Genomic DNA, 23,018 nt, shown 5'->3' with positions numbered 1-23,018 from the left:
TTCAGACTTTCTGGACGGGGTTTTCAATGCGGAGTTGTCTAGACAATGCGCGGCTCTCAAATGGCTTCCCAAGACCAGCGTCTCTTTTTGGGAGCTCCAGCGAGCTGGCATCCGCCCAGCAGGATTAAACCACACGGCGCATTTCCCAACAGTGCACTTGGGGGCTTTATTATTTCGGTGGAAACACAACAAAGTGCGCATTTCGAAAACGTCCCCCGACAGCTTTTTGGGGAAAAACTCACCTGGCAAGTGTCATTGACAACTAAACAAATTCATAAATAAATGAGTGAGATGTGAGCAAAAAAAAAAAAAAAAAAAAAAAACGGGCCGGCAGCCCCATGGAAATGTCAGTGGCTGGCTCTAAGGAAGACTTTGTGTTGATTAACAGTCTTGGGACGGGGTCTGCGCTGATGCGTGGGGCAGGAGGTTAGGGAGGGAAGGGGAGGGAAGGGGAGGGGGAGACAGTGGAATTGTTTTCTTTCTTGGGGCAACATCCCCCACTCCCTGCGCTTGCTCCACGAGCTCAATAGCTAGATGGGGGGTGCGAGGGGGGGTTGTCTGCCCCAGATGTAAATTGCGGACCTGGAAAAGAATCTCATTAGCAGGACTGCTGTCCCCCCCCCCACACACAAAAAAAAGGGAGGGGGGAGGGGTGCTGTCCCTTCTACACTTCTAGGCTGAGTGTGTGTGTGTGTTTGGTGGGGAGGGGGGGTTTGGGGGTCACAATAGTGTCTTTGTTCAGACAGAGAGAGATAGGCCGCCACTGAGTTCCTGCCTTTTTTAAATAGTTCTGTCAAAGCCCATTGCACAGGCAAGCTGGACAAATTTCAGCCCCAATCTCAATCGACATTCTTGGCCATTTCGCGATTAGATCTCAAACCTTAAGATATGACACTCTTACTCTTAAACCCTGCTCGTAGATTATAGTATGGCTATGGCCCATAGGAACCCATGGGCAGACGAACACTAGTTTGAATGAAGGGATGGAAGAGAGGGACGGAGGAGAGAGGGGTTCCTACCTGGCTGGCAGGTGCAGGAGAAGCCGTTGACCATGTCCCTGCAGATGCCGTCGTTCACACAGGGGTTGCTCTCACACTCGTCCAGGTCCACCTCGCAGTACGTCCCCGTGTAGCCTTAGCGAACAGAGACGAGGAGAATTAGAGACACAGCCAGAACAAAAAAGCTGAAATGACCACACACACACACAGACACACACAGACACACACAGACACACACACACACATGCTCGCAAAATCGTCCAGACTCACACAAAGCGCAGATGCCACACACATATGAGACAACCCCTCTCCACTCTCTCCCCCCCCCCCCCCCCAACAGGCCCCCATACTTTTGCAGGGTCACATCTTCATACAAAACTCCCATTCCGTCATGTGACGGGGTGGTGCAACAGATTTCTCTATTGAGCACAATGGATTATGAATGCATAGCAAATGCTCCGAGAGAAAGGGGACCGAGGGAGCTGAGAGTGAGAGTGAGTGAGTGAGCGAGAGCGACAGCGACTCGGAGGTCCCGGGGGCTAATTTCCCCCTTTTGACCGGGGCCATGTCTCATAATCGCCGCACTCGGGCTCCTGCCCCTCAGCCTATTCGGGGGAAGCCGAGTGTGTGGGAGCGGCGAGAACGGCGGGGCAGAGCGCGAGAGGGGGGGGGGCCAGGGGCATAATGGCGGAGCGATGAAGAGGAGGCCGAGGAGGAAGAGGGAGAAGTGGAAGTTTGTGTGTGTGTGTGTGTGTGTTTGTTTGTGTATGTGGGGGGGGGGGGGGAGAAAGTTTTTTTGTGGGGGAGGGGGAGCTCTGGGAAAAAAGTTCTCCCTTTCCCTCGCTCGCTCTCTTTCTGTGTGTGTGTGTGTGTGTGTGTGTGTGTATCTTGTGAGTGTGTGTGTGTTTGTGTGTTTCTGAGTGTGTGTGTGTGAGGGGTGCAAAGTGGAGCACAGAGGGGCCCTATTGTTTGCCTCCATTCCCACCACTCCGGCGCTCATTATTATTCCCAGCACACTCCTCCCCCTCGCCGCTCACTGCCCTCGCTCCCATCCAGCCCTATAGACCGCACTCACTCACACACACTCACACACACACACACACACACACACACACACACACACACACACACACACACACAGCCATGCAACTTCTATAGTCCCCGCACGCACGCACATACACACACACACACACACACACATATATATATATATATATGGAAGGGCCTAGGTACAAGTGTGTGTGTGTGTGTGTGTGTGTGTGTGTGTGTGTGTGTGTGTGTGTGTGTGTGTGTTTGTGTGTATGTGTGCGTATGTGTGCGGGTGTTGCAGGGAAGCAGGAGCGTCGCGGGGGCAGCTTGGTGCCTCTCGCGAGTCGGCATGGCACTGGTGCCAGTTAGTGGTGAAGGCCAGACCCCCCCCCCCCCCCCCCCCCCACACACACACACACACACACACACACACATCCCCATTCCCTTTCCTAGGCCAAGGGTGTTATGTAACAGCAGTGGACAGTGTTCTGCTTGGGGAAGCTCCGGCTGTGGGCAGTGACTGGGCATCTTTGACTGCTGGGAGATGCTATCTGGGGAGTCTGGGAAATGAACAGCTCGCCATCTGTTCCGTCTCTAGCACTGAGTGGGTGCTAAGAGGTGTGTGAGTGTCTGTGTTTTGGTGTGTGTGTATGTGTGTGTGTGTGTGTATGTGTGTGTGTGTGTGTGAGTGTGTGTCTACGCTGTCTGCGGGTTTCAGTGGCCACGACGTGGGTAAAAAAAATGCCAACCTGGCATGCAGATGCAGGTGAACTCCCCGATGCGGTCCAGGCAAGTGGCATCGTTTTGGCACGGCATGGACAGGCACTCGTTGATGTCGATCTCGCAGCGTGGTCCCGTGTACCCGCGCCCGCACTGGCACTGGAAGGAGCCCTCCGTGTTCACACACTTGCCAAAGTGCTCGCAAGGATTCGCACCTGACGGAGAGGCAAAGAAAAAAAATGGACGGTCAAATAAGGTCCTTCTCAAGTATGTGTCAACAGAGAGAGAGAGAGAGCGAGAGAGAGAGAGAGAGAGAGAGAGAGAGAGAAAGAAAGAAAGAAAGAAAAAGAGAGAGAGAGAAAGAAGGGGGAGAGAGCGAAAGAAGGGGGAGAGAGCGAGAGAGTGTGAGAGAACAAGGGAGAGAGAGAGAAAGACAGAGAGAGACAGAGAGAGAGAGAGCAAGAGAGAGAGAGAGCACGAGAGAGAGAGAGCAAGAGAAAGAAAGAGAGAGAGAGAAAGAAGGAAAGGAGGGAGAGAGAGAGACACAGAGAGAGAGAGAGAGAGAGAGAGAGTGAGAGGAAGGGCAAGTAAGGACAGGGGGCTGTATGAGTGAAGAGGCCTGATTTGGGCGCTGCGGTTCTCTCACCGATGGAGCACTCGTCCATGTCCTGGTTGCAGGCTCCGCCCACAAAGCCGGCGGGGCAGGTGCAGATGGCTCGGCCGTTCAGGGGGTTGGTGTCACACACTGCTCCCTCGTTACACGGGTTACTCACACACGCATCATCCAGATGACACAGGAGACCTGATGACACACACACACAAACATTATATGTGAATATGTTGATGATACTACTTTATACATGTACAGTATTACTTATTAACTCATTAGCTCAACAGATGCCATTGACCTCACGACTGGACAACATGACTAACAAAAGCAACCGGATGACCGCCATGGCGGGACATACCGGTCTTGCCCACCGGGCACTCGCAGAAGAAGGAGGCGACGCGGTCGTGGCACGTGGCGCCGTTGAAGCAGACGGCGGTGGCGCAGTCGTCGATGTTCTCGCTGCAGTCGTCGCCGGTCCAGCCGTTGACGCAGACGCAGGTGTGGCCGCCGATGGTGTTGAAGCAGGTGCCGCCGTTGTGGCAGGCGTTGGGCTGCATCAGGCACTCGTTCACGTCCTCCGCACAGTACTGGCCTGCATGGACACCCACATGGACAGACAGAGAGGTCAGTCTAGGCCCATAAACGGGTTTCGACCACACCAAACAGAACGAGTAGCTTTGGCTAGATTGTGTTGAACTCTTAATGAATTGTATGTTTTGCATTGTGGAAAAAAAAGACATACGAAAGAAAAAACTCTGACCAAATTGAATGTAATTGCAATGCATCATTTGCTACTCAGCAACACTACACAGAGACAGGTCAGTCTAGGCCCACAAACAGGCCCACCAAACAAAACTCATCCGTTCTCTACTCAGCAACGCTGCACAAAAAAAGCAAAGCCTTGAAGACACAAGGGGTTTCCATACCTGTCCATTCTGGTGGGCACTGGCAGTTGTAGGTGTTGACTCCGTCCACGCATATACCCCCATTCATGCATTTGTGCCCGGGGCAGTCGTCCACGTTGGTCTCGCAGTTGTGGCCTTCGAAGCCTGTGGGAACGACAACAATGACCTGACGCGTTAGGGGGGCGAGAGACATCCAGGAAGAGGTGAAAGTGGAACGGCAACAGTGACTTCATATCCACCCCTTGATCTCATCCAAACACACACACACACACGAACACACACACACTGGGCGCCCCTTCCCATAGCCCCTGTGTGCATTGCGGGGGCTACAGAAGGCAGCTGGTGTGTCAGGAGGCCGATGGGAGCCCCAGCAGTGTGGAGCAGATACAGCAGCAGCAGCATATAGCAGCGGCCGCAGCAGCCAGGAGCCGCGGGGTGTCGGAGTGTTTACATGTTCTCATGGCCGTTCCCACAGTGGCAGGGGCCGGGCCGGGCTGCGCGGGGCTGCGTTGGGCCGCGGGGCGAGCTGGGGGGCCGGGGAGGGAGGGGGGGGGGCAGCGTGAAGAGGCTCCAGAGGGCTGCTCCTCCCCTCCCCTCCTTGCCGTGTTTGCTTGTTTTATAATCTCTCACAGTTTCAATGACTTCCTGTCCGGCGAGGGACATTTCCTGTGCGCTCCCTCGAGGGAAGAGCGCAAGGGCCCATAAAGATTCCTCCTTTTTTTTTTCTTTCTGTGGCGCCGTGACTGACCGAACCTCCTTCACTCACTCACTCACTCTCTCCTCTCTCTCTCTCTCTCTCTCTCCCTCCCTCTCTCTCCTCCTCCTCCTCCTTCTCTCCTCTCCCCCACAACTTTCCCACTCTCTCCTTGCCGCCCACGCTGAGCTATTAATAGAAGCTGGGGGGTCTGACCTGGAGAGGGAGACTAAACTGTTCCAGCACCGTGCTCAGCCTGGGAAAACCCAGAACCCAGCGTGCCACCGGGTGGGGGGGGGGGGGGGGGACTTTACCGCTATGGGAAGGAGTGGGAAAGGATGAGTGTCTATGTGTGTGAATCTGTGTTATCTGCGAGTAGCTATCTGTTTGTGTGTGTGTTGGTGTGTGAGTGTGTATGTGTTAATGAATGTATGTGTATATGTGTTAATGTATGTATATGTGTTAATGTGTGTGTGTGTGTGTGCTCTTCTCTGAGCATGCATGTTTGTTTTGTTTTTGAGTACCCCCAATCTGTGTCTGAATTCAGGTATGGTATTCAGCCATTCAGTCTGTTAAATATCTATACATTATTGAAGTCACATGAATACGTATATTCATGCTGAACATGTGCATGTGTATCCGTACCTGGCAGGCAGGCACACTCATAGGCGTGATCGCTGATCTGGTGGCACGTGCCCCCGTTGAGGCACTGGGAGGGCGCGCAGGGCAGGGTGACGATCTCGCACGTGCGCCCGCTGTAGCCCGGCGGGCATCGGCAGGTGTAGGAGCCGTGCGTGTTCTGGCAGACGCCGCCGTTCAGGCACTTGCCCGACTTGCGGCACTCGTCGATGTCATTGCGGCAGTTCTTGCCCTGGAAGCCGGGCGGGCACGAGCAGTTGTAGTGGTTGTTCCAGTTGACGCAGCGGGCACCATTGGCACAGGGGCTGGTGGCACAGGCATCAATCTGCGAGCAGTCTTGACCTGTAAAGAGGGGAAAAGTCAGCACTGCATAATAACATCACACACTTTATCTCCCTAAAAGTTATTTTTCTACGTTCTTTTATTTCCATGTTCCGCTTGGTAAAGTAGAGTATGTTCTGCTCTACACAAACAAACTTGTCTTGCTTAATCGGACAGATGTTACCCGAGCGTTCTGTAATAATGTTCTGAACATTCTGGAGATTTCTTTTTTTCGCTCCACGTACCTCGGAACCCTCGCTGGCACACGCAGGTGTACTGGGGGATGCCGTTGGCCACCTGGCTCTTGCAGACGGCTCCGTTGAGGCACGGCGTCCGGTGACACGGATCCTGGTGTTGGCACAGATTTCCGATGTAGCCGGGCCGGCACCTGTGACGGGAGAGACGAGACACAGAAGGGAAGAGAGGGAAGAGAGGGACGCGAGTTAGCCAGGCCGGTCAGTCAGCCAGTGAGCGGGGGCTGTGTGAGTCGAGGTATTTGACAGGCCGGTGCGAAGCGGCTGCAGCTCCACTAAAAAAAAAAAAGTCAAAATCCCCTCCATTTTCTGCCGCCCCCACCCCGCCCGCCCGCCCCCACCAGTCGATCTGGCAGTGGCCTCGGACGCTGGCGCTCGGACAGACGCTCCCCGCCTGGGCTCTCTGGCACGACCACGGGCAGTGGGTGGTTGTGCGAGGGGAGGGTGGGGCCGTCCGGACCCTCTTTGTCTTGGCCAGCAGTGAAAAGTATCCGCCGCAATTTGGACATGGAGATCACCGCTGCGCTTCACTCGTCTCTGGACGTGCAGTTTGTCGACGACACACTCGATCAACTGCCTGTCTTCAGAGTGACCTCTCTTAAAGGCGCCGATTAAAGACCTCTCAAGTGACTGACACACACACACACATACTCTGACAGACACACATAAAACACACACACAGCCCCCGCTCCTCTCTCTCTCTCGCTCTCCGCTTCCCAGCTGGGGAAGCTCTGCGTCTCCCTCTCCACACCAGTTCACATTCCTCTGACATTACTCCTCTTCCGCACTCGTTCTCCCTCCCTCTCTTTTCCTCCCTCCATTTCTTCTCAGTGGGACCCAAATGCACACGTCAGAAACATCATTTAGCAAGATACTGTTAATCACAGCGGAGGGCCACAGACATGACTTCATTCATGATGCAGGGTGTCCAGAGACAGAATAACGTTACAAAAAAAAACCCTCGTCTAACTGACAATCTCCCTTTTTAAAGAAAACACTGAGAAGGTCAACATTTGACCAGAGAATTGGGGGCGAATCGGAGAACTGGGCCGCGGCGCGAACTCGATACGCTGCCGGACCTTTCCTGTTTGCGTCCTCGGACCGAAAAAAGGCGCTGCATTATCTGGTCAGCGGGCTCGGCGTGACCTAAAAGCGAGTCGGCTAGATAACATACAAACAGGTTTTTTTTTTTTTAATGTCCTCCTCTCCTGCTCTCCCCCCCCTGGGGGCCTATGGGCTGCTCCAGCCACTGATCCTCTCGGCCTACAGAGGGGGGCCAGTGTGCGCTGCGAAACCTGACACCCACGTGGGATGGGGTGGGTGAGGGGGGTGGTGGTGGGGGGGGCTGCGCTGCCACAGGACGGACTCGGACATCAAACGGGGCCCGTTTGAAGCCGATGACAGGGGGGCCTGTGATGACTGTTCCCCTCCGAGGTTCCCCCAGGCCCTCGCTCCTTTCTTCACTGTAAAACAACCCCTGGACAGAGACAACAATGGCTTTTCCTCTTTTCAGGACGGCCACCCCCCTCCCCTCCTCTTTCCTCTCTACATCTCTCTCTCTCTCTCCCTCTTTTCTTACACTCTGCTATCTCATCTATCCTTTGTCCTGCTTCTCTTTTGCCTCCTCCTCCCTCGGACGCAATCTGATGGTATTTCTCCCTGACCCCGAGGCCGATGAGAGATGAGAGGAGAGAGAGAGAGAGAGAGAGAGAGAGAGAGCGAGAGAGAGAGAGGGGGCCAAACCTCTAGGGGGCGCTGTCTGAGAGGGCCCCTCCAGCACAGGGCCAAATGGGACACCTCCTCCATCCCATGCACGCTGCTACCCTGTTGCTCTGCTCCATAGGAACAGCACTGTTCTGGGGTGCTGGTATTTCTCCCCCCCCTCCCCCCCCCACCCCTCCCTCCTCCTCCTGCTGCTGCTCGGCCCAACAAGACAATGGCCAGACGAGTGAACCGCGAGGCCCTTCTCTGACTAACGCAGGCAGACCCACAAGAATGTCCAGCACAGACTGTGCAGGAGGCAGCAGCACCGAAAAAAACAGGAGGATGGGAAAGGAGGAGAGGAAAAGAGAAAAAAAAGAGAGGAACAAAAAAAAAACTAGAAAAGAAGAGTTTCGACTAGACTATCGCGCAGAGATCGTGAGTGGGAGTGTTTGTCTGTGTGTGTGCAAACAGCTGCGGATTTCCCCAAACACAAGCCGGAGCCATCTTTTCCTCCGCTCTCTCCCTCTCTCTCTCCCTCTCTCCCTTTTGTGTCCCTGTTAGCATACTTTCGGAATGACCAGTGAGCAAAACTAAACTGTTGATACTGATAGGATGACTCGTCTCCCGGGGGCTGCGTAGTACACCTGCCTGCCACCCCAGCTGCATTCTCTGGCTGGCCTCAGCCACTGGCTCCTCATTCCTGGGCTCAGACTTGGTGCCAAAAAGAAGAATGAGATTGAGAGAGAGAGAGAGAGAGAGAGAGAGAGAGAGAGAGAGAGAGAGAGGGAGAGAGAGAGAGAGAGAGAGGGAGAGAGAGTTTGTGTGTGTGTGTGTGTGTGTGTGTGTAAGAGAGGGAGCAGAAAAAAAAACACCACCCCACACAGCCACAGGAAAGAGCAGCTAGCGCAGCAGCAGCAGCAGCACTGTGCAGAGAAATGCTAGAGGGGGTAGGAGGAGGAGGAGGAGGAGGAGGAGGAGGAGGGGGAGGTGCTGCTGTGTTCTGTTACCACGGCTACTGCTCTGGCCTGGGAGAGCTGGCCAGGACTGGGGAGCAGAAGCCTGCCGTTCCCACTGATCCCCCCCCCCACCCACCCACCCCTCCCTCTCTCCCTCCCTCCCTCCCTCCTCCCTCACACGCTGTGGGGTCAGGGGGCAGAGGGCAGCAGTCTGATTGTCATGATAATGTCAGTCAGCCAGCGCACAGCATAGCGCAGCATAGCGGAGCATAGCAGAGCAGAGAGGGGAGAGAGGGGGTGAGCCCAGCCTGTCTGTTAGAGATGGGGGCGGGTATATGGGTATGCATAAGTGGATGAGAGTTTGTGTGTGTGTGTGTGTGTGTGTGTGTGTGTGTGTATGGGTATTTGGGAGAGGGTAGTCAAAAGAGAGAGAGAGTAACACAAGTAACTGCATGAGAGAGAGAGAGAGAAAACAGAGTGTGTGTGTGTGTGTGTGTGTGTGTGTGTGTGTGAGGAAAAAGGAGAGAATGTCATGTCATATTTCCTGTAATCCCTCAGATCGCCGTTGTCCTGGCAACCTCACAGACGAGCGAGCAAGCCTGCCACCCCAGCAATCGCCCCCTACCCCTTGGCTATTGGTCATGGCTTGGCTGGGTTTATTTAGAGGCAAATTAACTATGTCTGGAATCTCGGGTTGTCACCAAAAAAAAAAAAAAAATGACACTCCTCTCTGTGGCATAAAGAAAGGGGAAGGGGAGGAACCCGGGCTCAGAATGTTCCGTGCGACACACACACTTGTGGGGGGGGGGTCACCAGAAATGTGTCCTTTCTGCACTGCGGCGGACATTTAAAAAAGCAGAAGGGGGGGGGGGGGGGGTTGAGGGAGTTGTGGCACGGCCATCTTTACAACCTGTTGTTCTTCACTGAAGATATTTACAACAGGAGATGGAAAATAACTTACAGCCGTGGTAGGGATGGTAGCCTTTGTGTGTGTGTGTGTGTGTGTGTGTGTGTGCGTGCGTACCAGATGTGATGAGTGAGTATGCAGGGAGAGAGCGACCAAAAAGCAGTCAAAACTTCCAATAGCTTCTTAAGTTAACTACGGGAACTTCTGGGAACTCTTAATGCTCTAAGTGTGGCAGTTGAGGGTAATTGGAAAGGGAAAAGAGCTTGGAGGGGACTCTGTGGGAAAGCCTCTGGAGAATTGAGATTTGGGACTTCTGTCCCATCCCAAACCGGAAACACGGAGGGTGTGGAAGCCTGAAGCTGCTGCTGCTGCTGCTGGTAGCTCCACACACCCAATGCTACAATGTGTGTCTACGTGTCTGAGAGTGACCATGCCCGGCAGCGTAGGCATCTCTGTGTGTGTGTGTGTGTGTGTGTGTGTGTGTGTGTGTGTGTGTGTGGAGGCAGCACATACACTTCGTCCTCACACACACACACACACACACTCATCGAGCGCAGCAGCCAAAACACACATTCTTTTGTCTGGGCCTTGGCTGTGTCCAGCGTGGCACTCGTGAGTGGCAAGGCCATGGGCGCTATCGGCCAGAGATAACTCAGCTGGAGGAGGTCGCACTCCCACGCCACATCAGGGCACCGCCCCTCTCCACCTGCTTGTTTGTGTATCCGTTTATGAGCAGACGGAGGTGTGTGTGTGTGTGTGTGTGAATGTGTGTGTTGGAGAGGGGGGGGGGGGTACATGTTTGTACTGGGGGCAAGTGTGGGGTGTTGTGCAATCTCCTTCCTCCACCCTCGTAGTACCCCTCCTCCATCCAAAGCCTCTGGTGGGTCTCTAAGGAGAGGAAGGAAGAGTCCGAGGAGGAAGGCGCGAGCGCTCGGTCGGGTCGGAGGGGGCCCCCCCGAGAACAGAACAGGACAGAGCGCTTAATCCTCCGCACGTCACATCGGGGGCAGCTGACGAGCCGCGACAGCTGCGGGCCCCGGGCCAGCCTGCCGAGAACGAACATCTGTCCACATCGGTCAGCGTGCGAGAGAGACGGGGTCCGTCTGCTGCCGCCCGCTTGGCGCACTGATCCTGCCTCTGGCAGAGGGGAATGCCAAGCGCACAGAACAATGGGCCCTTTTTCTGCCCCCGAGGATGAGCTGGAGATGCGGAGCTCACGCTCGGAGCGCAAACACGCACACACAGACACACACACACACACACACACACAGGCTGGACACACCTGAAGACCGGGAGAGGGAAAAAGAGTTCCCATACACAGCAGAACACACTCCTGCATGCTACTGCACACACCCACACACACACACACACACACAATCACTTAGACCACAAATGCAAACTAACACACCTACTTTGATAATATTTGATTTGTCAGTGGATATGGGTTAGCAGAAAATTCACCAACACACACACACACACAATACAGCTTCAATTAAAGATGTGAGTAAGGGAAAAAAGTCAACAGTGTCAAAACAAAAGCAAGGCTGATAAGACCTTAAATCAATCCCATGCACACAGGAACCAACTCTACACACACACACACACACACACTCTCACACACACACAGCATCACTGCAACCAGCACATGGGAAGACTTACACGCACCCTTCGAGGGGAAGTGCTGGCAGAAGCACAAGAGCCGCCACAACAGGTGGGACTCTCCTGAGAACGAGCTACAAGAGAATGAGGTGAGACAGAAGGACAGTCGAATAAAGCACACTCTCATTCACACACACGCACACACACACACTCTCACTCTCTCTCTCTCTCTCAAAGAGAATCAGCTCTGGATTTATTCATTTTATTGATATCCCACACCAACACATGGTCCGCGTTAGGGCCGTTGTCAGAGATTCATGGGACCATGGCGCCAAGATGATGGAGTGTTTCTCTACTCTATACACACACACACACACACACACACACACACACACACACACACACACACACACACACACACACACAAGGTTCCGGAGATGCTGCCCTGCGTGATTTATGTGTGTGAATCTCAGCACCTCCGCGCTGCCGCCGTAATCCGACGCCACTTTTCCTGCTCCGGGGGTCAGCCGTGGCAGGTAACGAGACACCGGCCCCATCTCGGGAACAATACCAGCGCAGGCATCCTACCGCAGGACAGGGGTCACATCACCTGCGGACCCGGAGCGAAAACACACCGCCCCTCTGCGACAACATGCTTCAATCCGGTCAGTCATGGTCCATAAGGCAGCGGGCATGAGACTGACCCCCCCCCCCCCCCGTCCCAAAACTCTGCAGGCACCCTGGTCCCACAAGCGCCCCGAGGCCAGACACAAAGACACCAAATTCCTCCGGGCAGACATTTCACTTTGTGTCACAGGAAGCGCTCTTGTTGTGTTTTTTTTCTCTTCTTCTTCTTTTCCCCTCTTCTATTTTCCCCTCCAAAACTCACTCAATTCTTTTGTAGGGTCACCAACCATTCAGGGTCAGTAGGAACTAAAACTTTTTCACTGTTCTTTTTTCTCTCTCTCTCTCTTTCTGCCGTGTCGCTAGACGTGGGTGAAAAGATGCCCATCAGGGCTCATTCAGAGGCAGTCCAGACATGTTCAGAGACTACCCCACCTCGCTTTGCTGTACTGTGCACAGCATACACACACACACACACACACACACACACACACACACACACGAAAGAACCTTCACAAGGAGAACCCGGCTCCATGCCTTTTGTGTGAGCCCATTCCGACACCACACTGCCAACAAGAGCCTATACCCACCGTCTCCCATAACCACCACCACCCCTCCCACCTCCCACCTCACTGCTCCTCTCCTCCAACCCCAACTCCCATCCCCCTCCCTCCCTCCCTCCCTCTCTCTCTCTCTCTCTCTCTCTCTCTCTCCCTTTTCTCAGAGAGCTACCAAAGTGGGGGTAGGGGAGTGTTTTGTGGCCCAAATAAAAGAGCTAAAGTAGTCAGAAGCCCTTTGTGTGAGGGAGGCTCTGCGAAGAGGAGGAGGAGGGGTGGAGGGGTGGAGGGGGGGGGGGTTGGGACGGTGACCCAAACAGCCCGGCTCTCAGGCCTTTGCTTACACGGACGAACAGGCCTTGTCTGTAGCCTGGCAACAGTAACCCATGGCTGGTGAGCAAGTGAGTACGTTTGGGGAAAAGGGGGGAGGTATGCATACAACACAGGGTTCTGTGAGGACAGTTTTAGATAATCATCTCCTCAAGAAAGCTAAAAAAAAAAAACCTTTACTAACAGCTTTCTCTGGGAATCATATAGCTCAGTCAGAATGTTCTAGAAGAGCCCAGAGAAGTTTTTTTTCCAATTCTCCCCATGTTAGAGTTTAGCTGTTGCGGACAGACATTTTGACAGACAATGGAGCTACTGAACTCTATGGAGAGGGAGGGCGCTTGGTCACCCCTCTGGCATGAATATTAACAATGTGACCATTACGAGCAGTGGTCACCTCCTCTGGGAGGGAGCAGAGAAGGGAGAACCGTGCTTAATGGAAAAAGACCATCTCCGTGCTCTGCGGTCTCCTTGCCTTGCCTCTGCAGGCTTTTCCCTCCTTCTGGAGTTATCTCCGCGCTCAGACACTGGCCAGGGGTGTGGTGCGACTCCTTCCTGAACAAATCATAATACTCCATTGTGCTCCCCGCAAAAAAGCTGAGGCTTGAAACACTGACTGGGACACAAAGGTGGTTAACAGACACCTCATCATGTCAAACGGAGCAAAAAAAAAACACTTTGGTGAAGCTCAACAGTTTGGCAAGAAGTCTATTTTTACACACACATGCGCTCTCCTGCAAAACATTATTCAAGCTGTCAATATTAAGGGGGAGAGGGAAAAAAGAGGAATGTCTGGTATTTAAAAACAGTTGACCAGAACCCACATTGCATGTTTCCCAAAGCCCAGGACTTCCAAGACGTTCCTCAAGTGAGCTTCACCACAAAACCCCACCCCAATACCTAAGCTGATCCAGGCCTCTGGGAAGCTCATGGAAGAAAAGAGTGACTTCACTCACAAAGGATCCTGACTCATTCTACCTCTCGGTTTTGTTTCAGCAATTACAGGGGGGGGGGGTCAGTTAAACGTACATGTGCAGGAAGTTTGAATCCCCACAAATAGAGATGGCAGATCGAGGATGGTACAAGCCTGCAGGAATGAAATGCGGAGAGCGAAAAACTTCCATGCATAATGAAATTTTAAATGTCATGCTGGAAAGCAGTAATTGAAGTGTGGGATTTTTTTTTGATTTCTCCCATTATGTGGCATGGGGTAAACATGAACCCGAGGACTGGCAGGGACATACAACCTGTTGACAGCCGTAATGAATACATACGGTTGACTTTGATGTGCACAAAGTCAGGGGGAAAAAACATCTAACAACTCTTTTGGGTGGAGGATCCTCTATCCGTGCTGACAAAAAAAAAACCCACTGACATACGACACGGTCACTCGTTGATTGGACATGTACTCAGCGGGGGTTTATGTCTAAGATCTCTTGTAGGTTAAAACTGTCACCATACAGTAACGGAGATCAAACCAAGCAAATGGCCCAGGCGGAGACCTTAACAACATTTTTAATGGTTGAAAACCCCGAAGAAAGAGCCCGACTGTCTTACGAGTTGCGAAACGCTTTTTTTATACGAGCCTCTTAGGCAGCGACCAGAGTGCAGAGGAACGGAGACGCTCCGATAAGCTGCGGGCGAGAATGCACAGAGAAAGGCCAAAGAATGTCGGCTATCTTCACCACCGTTACCAATAAAAAACCGCCGAAACAGCTGAAGACAGGGAGACAGAGAAGGCCCCGCTCACCGTATCTGCTCAAACATCAGCTAAACACCAAAACAAACACAAGGGCCTCGCTGTGAAAATTCTCCATTTCACTCAGTTCTGCCTCTTAACAGCTCTGTGTGCTTTGTGTTTAATGAGCAAACCACAGTGAATTGAGAAACGGGGGGGGGGGGGGCCTGAACAGAGACAAGAGCAAGAGCATTTTACATTCTCGAGCGATGACTTCGGTCTCTGTCTTTTTGAAAAGGGTGGTGGCAACAAACATCTACATGCTCTGATAAACAGGACCAGGGCTGTTTATCATCTGGAGGAGCACTTCTGCATGCTGAGGCTGACTTGACTGAAGGCAATTATCCCAGTGACGTAGCGTTGTGACACCGAGGACAGTAGCACTGTTGCTGTAATGCGACCCAATGAAAACAGTGTGAACAGTGAGTGAGTGAGAGATGTGAGAAAGGGCGGCCCGATCATAAGCTCTCTTGAGGGGGGTCTGACATACAGGAAGTGAGTGAAAAGAGTAAGGTCAGGAGTCACCACTTCCTCTGATAGGGCCTGGGAACCAACCACGGCGACCAGCTCCCGATCTGACAGACCCCCAGGCTGCAGCCACTGTCCCCCCCTCACTCAAGATGAAAACAAAATATGGCTACTCTTTTGCACTCTGAGAGAATTCATGGGAGCAGAGCCGGCTCCCCGGTCCCAAATGTCAGACGGCTTAATCTGTCGGTCAAGCAGACAGCCGTGAACCATCACTCCCGAATGGATGTTAGCTTATGAACAGGGACTGGCACTTCCCTGCGAATGAGTCCAGACATTCCAGTTGGCCACCCCCGCGCCCCCTCCCTACTCTCCACACATACCCTTCTCCACAACCACTAGCACCCCCCACCCCGTTTAAAATTGGCCCCGGTTGAGAGCATTGTCTGGGGCATTCCTCAGATGACTGTCTGGATGAGCTGAGCTGGAGGTGAGCGACAATGCGGTGACTGCGATAGAGGCAGGGGGAGAGGAGTAGAGGGAGGGTGGGCGGGTGGGTGGTTGGTTGGTTGGGGGGGGGGCCTTTACGAAGCATTCCTGCCTAATCCACTTGCTCAAGTACCTCAAGAGACAGGAGAAAGCACAGCCTCCAGGACCCTCACTCTAAATCCACTGGCCCGTTTGGCATGTTCCTTACACGCACACACACATACACACGGGCACTGCGTGTTCGAAAAAACGCACGCAATGCTAATCGGTCTCTCTCTCTCTCTCTCACTCGGGGCCGTTAAGTGTAAACCAGAACAGACGCGCTCAAGAAGTTTACTGGCTTTGGAGTGGACGCTCATAACAGAACACAGAGCTCGCCGACCCAATCCATCACTCCGCTGAGAAGCAGGCAGTCTCCGTGGGTCATTAAAACACAACACTTACAATTTACAGGCCCGCTCTGCCACTGGGGGTCAAGCCGCCACTATTCATAATAACAGAGGGACACACTGTATCTAGTCCCTCGTGTGTGTGTGTGTGTATCCATAAACACATGCACATACATACACACACACAAAGAGGGGCTATATGTCTACATCACACACACTATGTTCTCATGAATTGGTGTTTTTTCTCTGAGTCAGAAGACATTTGCACTCGGGCAGCACTGAGGCAGCGGCGAGTCGGGACAGAAGGCTCAAAGAGAGAGAGTCTCGAGTCCTCCGCCTGGGCGAGCATGATGACGCAGGAGGACAAAGGCCCCAAAGGCTCCTCGGCGTCCTCCTCTGCGTCCGCCTCTCGCCTCGTGTGAGCATGTGCGGGGCCGGGGGCCCGCGGGCCGCCGGCTCCATTCCTCCACGAGCCTGTCTGTCTCCGCATGGGGCCCACGGCCAGCTCAATGGCAGCACCTGGCCCTCCACTCCTCCATTGTGAGGCTGTGACTTCACTGGATTACCATCACAACATCCACCAGCTGTCCCCCGCACCACAGCCCCAGCATCCCCCCACCCACACCCCACACCCCACCCCAGGCCCCAACCCCCCCAGCAAAGAATCCCTAAACCCCTCCACCCTCCACCCCACCTCCCCTCCCCTTGAAAACCCCCTGATTCTTCCAGCTGGATCCTTTCTGAATGACACCCTCTCAATCTGCCTAATTATCTCTCCTCCATGCCCGGCATGTTCTGTGTGCAGTGAGCGCTTTAGGGGGACACAGGGACTGCGCTTTGCCCACTCAGCAGATAGGGGACGGAGACCAGCCCCAGCCCAGGGGCCCTGCTTACACTTTAACCAGACTTCCTGACTCTTCATCCGAGACCAGCACCCCCCCTCCACACACACACACACACACACACGCACGCACACACACGCACTCTTAACCTACAAGTGCACACGTCACTCCATGGTGTCTTCACAAGAGAACAATGCCACTGCAGCATATGCCCTGCGGCCTGGACTCTCGTGTTCCCCAACACACAACAGGTGGCCTTCACTTTCAGTGAAGAAGTCAGGTGGACACCAAAACCTCATCCTATCCACACACACACACACAGACACAGACACACACACACACACACAGACAGACACACAGACAGACACACAGACAGACACACAGACAGACAGACACACACACACACCTCAAATCAGTCCTTGGAGGTAAAGCATTGCAAAACCAACCCGTGTGTTGCAATTAGATTGCAGCAATCAGACTGAAGAGTCCTCGCCGGGTCCTTTGCGTTCTCTCCCCACCCCCTTCCTCCTTCTTTTACAACGGTTCAATATGGTTCCCTTGAATGGGCTCGCTGAGGGGAGCAGGCCTCCGAAGGATTACCCCTGTAATCTTCTAACAGCTACACAGCAGCATCAGACCCCCACTCAGGCCTGATCACAGCTGAAGTCCTCACAGGTGAGCAGGGGGGGAAATCCGAGACCAGAGAGAAGCAGCAGGGTTCTTTTTGTCTTCGGTCCCCCCCCACCCCACACACACACACACACACACTTCCCCCCACCAACTCAAGGTAAGTACAGGTATGGTGTTGTGTGTTTGCCAACAGATACGGGTATATCTAGGACAGACAGAGACAATGGCCTGCACCGGGGGCCATGTTTCAATAATATTACCGATACCGGAGAGGGAGCTTTCACACTTCAAGGAAGGAAGAAATTGTAAAGTCATTGCTCAACCGATCCGCTATCACCTGGCTCCCATCCAAGAAGGAAGAAACATGCGCGCGCGCACACACACACACACACACACACACACACACACAGAAAGACTCATGTTGAACAGGTGGAGCATTAACAGCCTAAAGGTGGGTCCTCAGAGAATCGTACTAATAGAGCCGGGGCGGAAACCTATATTGGTGTTTATTAGTAACCTGCACCTGTTGAGTGTGCGAGGCCCCCTTTTGGTGGAGCTACCTGCCAGCGCTCTACTGCATTTCTCCACTGGCCCGTTTCCCTCTTGTTCTGTGCCTCCTCTCCGGTGCCCTTTCTGTTCGTGCCCTCTCTCTCTCTCTCTCTTTCTCTCTCTCTCTCTCTCTCTTTCCCCTCTTCTCTCGGTCCTCTGTCCCAGTGGTGCCTTGTTACAGGGAGGTATCTGGGGAGAATAAAGGCCCTTTTCTGCTGTTTTGGATCTCTGGTTACGTTGGTATCCCGAGGGGGGGGGGGTGGGGAGGGAGGCAAGGTGGGGGTGGGACTGAGCAGGGTCGCCCCAACCTCCCCTACCACACAAGACTGGTCTGACCACTCTCTGAGTGCCTTGAGCCACTCTCTTCAATGGCCCCGGTAACCACCTTGTGTGGTATGACATTTTACAGTGCCCCCCTATTTGAGGAAGAAATCCTCGCTTTCCTCTCTAAAGGAAGTGTCATTCGTTGTTGGCGTTGAACCAAGAGGGCAATCTCAAATAGGGCCATTTCAGAAGTCCTCCACGCCCCTTTGTTATATACACACAGAACGGCTGAAAGACTAACCACTGGCCCATACATGTAGGAAAATTAGGGGTGAATAGACAGAATGCTCTGATTTAGAGGTCACTGGCGAAAAACGAAAGGGCTGAGGCTAACTCGGACAAAGGATAGTAAATGAGCGAACAACGCAGGGCTGTAAAGGCTATTACACATTCACCCACCTGCTGCCCGAACGCCACGCACCCTGGTGTGCCTGGGTAATGATTGTACAACATAGTCATGCGTGCTCTCTGTACTGACACACGACCTGTATCTTCAGACCCAATCACTTCCAACTGCAAATAGCTAAGTGGGTTTCTTGTGCGTTTAGCATTGCTAGCACAGTCTACATAAATTAAATCTCAGCCATTTCATATGTATTAGGCACCCTGAACTTGTTTTTTCTACAGAATTTTGTGAGTTATGACTAATTGAAAAGTTTGCTTTACTTTCACTTCAGGACACTATGCTACTCCTTTAAGAATATAAGCAGTGATATGTATGGTGAGCCCTCATTGGTATGGGAACAACTCTATACTCTAGATACTGCTGTAAACAAGCCTGGTAGTTTTGACAACAATGGACTACCATTACCTGGCTCACTACCATGTGAAAAAGCACACCTCAGGCCACGAAATTTAAAATGGTGAGTGGAGAAGAAAAAAAGGGAACAATAATTAGGAGTAAGCCAAGAGATTTCTTATCTTTTGACCACTTCCACCTAAAACACAAGAATCTTCTTGTGGGAGGTGGGACAAACTGCTCTACTGGCTGTGAAGGTATTCTTCCCATGTCAAAGGGGTGTACCGTGCACAATCTTTCGCCAGGCTGCGACCTCATCTCTGAAGGCTAGGGAGTGGTCACAAACCATAAAGTAATAAAAGTTACTGTAGAAAGGGCCCGAGGTGGCAAGCCATCCACAGAAAATTACAAAGAGAAACCCAGAGAAACCTCCCTCTTTGTCTTCACAAAGTTCTACCCATTTGCCAGGGGAGGTATAGCTTCCATTTCAATTGGGTTAATGTACGGTCTTTAGTTAGGGCAAAGGGAAGCCTAATAGCCCTGGACGAGAGATGGACTTATCAGCAGAGTGTGTTTCCCACGTAGCTTTTCCTAATGGAAAAAGAAAACTAACCAGCATGAATGAGGGGTTTGGGAACACACACAAATTTCCAAATCAGGCGGGAAACTAAAAACAACAGCCCCAGGGCTTTCAAGTGATAACAATCACTTTGCATTAGAATCCACACACTGAGGAGAAGAGTGGCTACAGAGGGGAGGAGGGGGGGCGGGGGTGTGTGTGCAAAAACTAATGAGACACAGTGCACAGGACTCTGGAGAAAGCACACACTCACACCACGGGATACTCTCTAAGCCAGTAATTTATGTTTCTCAATTCCCCCAGACAGGTGCAAGTGGATGGTGTGTCATGCAGTCTATACAAGTCATGGCCTGACTCTGATTCCTTTTTGGTCACCGTGCACAAACATTGCAGTAAAATCTCTCTCTCTCTCTCTCTCTCTCTCTCTCCACAAACACACACATACATGCAATGGGAAAAGCCTTTGGCTGCCAAATAGTTGAGACACTTTCATGCAAAGCTCAGAGTGGTGTGTGTGTGTGTGTGTGTGTGTGCCCTCTGAAGATGGAGAGAAGAGTGATAACCGTTCCCTTTTGTTTGGCCAAATTCCAATCCCTTTCTCTGGGGCTGCACAGCTGCAAGTGTATCCATGTACTCAATCTGCCACTAGTTACCAAGGCTGAACAATTGCCCTGATACACAAGATCATTGCGAACAAAATTAACCATCACTCTCTAAAGAGAGAGTCTCTTTATCCAAACAATAAACTGAAGCATGGAATGGGATAAAACTATGTACAGGAGAGAAATGTTTATAAGACCTTGATCAAAATCGGAGCTCGTTATAAACAACCTTGTATTGAAGAAATATACAAAACAGCACAAAACTTACATGCATTTTGAGCTTGAACATATTCCTCCATTCTCACAGGGTCTGTATGAATCCACACAGCGGAGACCTGTTGGAAGGCAGAGGACATTGTGTGAAGAATCTGAATGAGGTAGCCCAACTTCCACAAGAAACTACTAAAGACTCCTTTTTAGAGATTTCTTTTATTGCAAAAAGCAGTTTTACCACTGTAATTTGTAGAGTGTGTTTCATATTTTGTGAAGTGTGTGTGACAAGGAATTGCTAATACCGAGTTTACTCTAGGAAGCTTTGGGGACATTTAGTGTTGTAAGAGTCAAAAAAAAGTTGAGTAGGGGTAATGACAGACAAAATGCCTTCATCACCTCCATCGTTCAAACTCCATCATTTTATGGAGATGAACCTTCCCACCTTTCCCGCTTCTTTGAAGGCATTTTCACATCACCGCCGGCACTCTGGAGTAAGCTCGTGTTTACTTTTCAGCTAGCGAAGATAATACCTTATCAGCAAGAGTGGAGATGCGTGCTGGGATGGTGTACACATGGAAATGAGATAGGATTCAAATTCTTTCACACAGATTCTTGATTCTTCGATATGGAAATACCAAGGGTTTCAATTAAATGTCTCACCAAACCCTTACCATTACTTACAGGTTTTTTGTTTTTTTTTCCAAATAGGCCTATGTAAGTGGATAAACTTGTTTAGAGCTAACTAATTAGAACATTTGTATATTTATACCATGTAAAATTAATTGTATAAGTACGATCTTAGTGCATTTTAAAGCAATATCTTGTTAAAGAAATAAAGTACGCCGTCTTCATTTGAACACAGGTCCATACAATTCGTAAATAACAAAAGAATAGGCTAAACAACTTCGGTCCTTGGCCTACTTTGGATATTGCACCTGCGTCGTAGGTGTGGGTACGTTCGTTTATTAATATTATCACCATCATTAACCCATCCCCAATATGATGAAAATGTTAATAGCTCTTTGTTCTTAAACGTAGGGGGTAATGCTGAAGCTCATCAGTGTCGCTCCAACACAAGCAACCAGTAGCCTCTGAATTTAAACAAATAAATAAATCGTTAACTAAATTGTATAGGCCAATGTCACTAAAATGTATAAGCAAAATAACTTCAACACTGTCAAATTGTAACATATCTTCTCTAAACTGAATGCAACTTGTTGCCCATTTCATCTGTTGCTGCCCTGCGATTGCAGTCACAGCGCAGTTCAGCAGTAGTCCTGTTCTCACGGCCCCGCCGCTCATAATCACGCACATGCCCAGACCCATTTAAAACAACGGAGTAGTGAGCCCAAATCGTGTGGACAAGGAAAAGGCGATTCACAATGGAGAGCATCTGCAGACAATGCAGTTCCCTTGTAGGTAACGCCACACATGTTAACAGCGCATCACACCAGTCATTCTAATAAACAAAGATGTGCTTATCTGAATGGCCCATCGGTGTTTGTAACCTACAAGCAATTTTGGCACATTTTAGGCTGAAGTTGGTCTCTCAACGCGCCGCACATGTAAGCTAGATGCAGGCTTCACAGAGCATCTCTCAACAATTACTGCCAACGCTAAAGACAAGACGTAAATCGGAGTCATCAACACACTAAAGAATCAATTGATGTCTACAACAAAAATGCGCAAGACACTTCAGGCGGTGTTGTTGAATGAGACACTTCACGAATTGAGTCTTTATGGGCTATTTCGTCTCCTCCGAGGCGACTTTAAAACATTCAGCCAAACATCTCACTTTCACATACCAGAGAATAGTATGTACCATATGCTTTGATTCATCTTACCACCCTGAATCAAGGAGTCGCTACACACAAATTCCTACAGCCAACATAAAGTTTCTAGTAACTATTCTCTCAGTCATTTTGTTTAGTTGCAAGCACGCAGCTGCGCGTGCAATTCCACAGTCCATATAACACAAATGAAAGAAAGGTTAACCAAGGTAAATGCTTTCTTACCATCGATATGTTGTACAACACATAAAAATGATAAAAATATCCAAATACTGTAAATCCCCATTTCTTGTTCCAACTCTTCTTCAGAGGCGTTTTCAATAATACATCCTTCAAAAAACGAACAGATAAAAGGTCCCAGAAACCTCGATACGTAGCGTCATAAAGTAGATTTAAAATCTTTTCACGTTAACTGAAAACATAAAATGGTGTTTTAAAATAGATCCAATAGGGATTCTCCGCTGCTCGGACGGGCAGCAGTGCGTCTACAAACACCTCCAGGAACTTTTGAAAACTTTTCTTGCCTCTCTTCGAACTGAGGGGCAACGTCGTATTACTCCGCCCACTCTATTGAATCCTTTCCGCATAACCCACTCCTGGGTCGTGTCCTTCCGCCTAAGGAAAGTAGCGCCCAACAAAAGGACAAGCACTTCAAGTGGGAATGTCGGTTCTTCTCCAGCATGTCCTTATGGCTGTTTTTTGGTGTTATGCTCATACTTGTCAGTACAAGTCATTGAAGTCAGTAGCCACAGTGGTAGTCCTTTCACCTGAGAGTCTTGACTCCAGTTGTGTGAGACTGAACACCAAGTTAATCTCATTTC

At 51.2% G+C, this 23,018-nt stretch overlaps 1 protein-coding gene across 1 annotated transcript in view; it reads right to left on the bottom strand.

The window, feature by feature from the left end:
* Positions 1–22,683, bottom strand: part of notch3 (notch receptor 3) — a 40,767-nt gene extending 18,084 nt beyond the window's left edge. The window contains exons 1-9 of the mRNA XM_062532853.1: positions 22,423–22,683; positions 20,463–20,529; positions 6,162–6,304; positions 5,602–5,937; positions 4,284–4,406; positions 3,716–3,949; positions 3,394–3,549; positions 2,777–2,962; positions 1,020–1,133 (exon numbers count right to left, since the gene is read on the bottom strand). Coding sequence (XP_062388837.1) covers positions 1,020–1,133; positions 2,777–2,962; positions 3,394–3,549; positions 3,716–3,949; positions 4,284–4,406; positions 5,602–5,937; positions 6,162–6,304; positions 20,463–20,529; positions 22,423–22,483 — 1,420 coding nt within the window. The 5' untranslated portion in view covers positions 22,484–22,683. The remainder of the gene's footprint in view (positions 1–1,019; positions 1,134–2,776; positions 2,963–3,393; positions 3,550–3,715; positions 3,950–4,283; positions 4,407–5,601; positions 5,938–6,161; positions 6,305–20,462; positions 20,530–22,422) is intronic.
* Positions 22,684–23,018: the final 335 nt, after the last annotated feature.

This window comes from Sardina pilchardus, chromosome 3, assembly GCF_963854185.1.
Source record: "Sardina pilchardus chromosome 3, fSarPil1.1, whole genome shotgun sequence".
In the NCBI taxonomy this organism is placed as follows: Eukaryota; Metazoa; Chordata; class Actinopteri; order Clupeiformes; family Clupeidae; genus Sardina; species Sardina pilchardus.
Note: the sequence above shows the minus strand (reverse complement) of the source record. Positions and strands in the feature narration are given on the sequence as shown.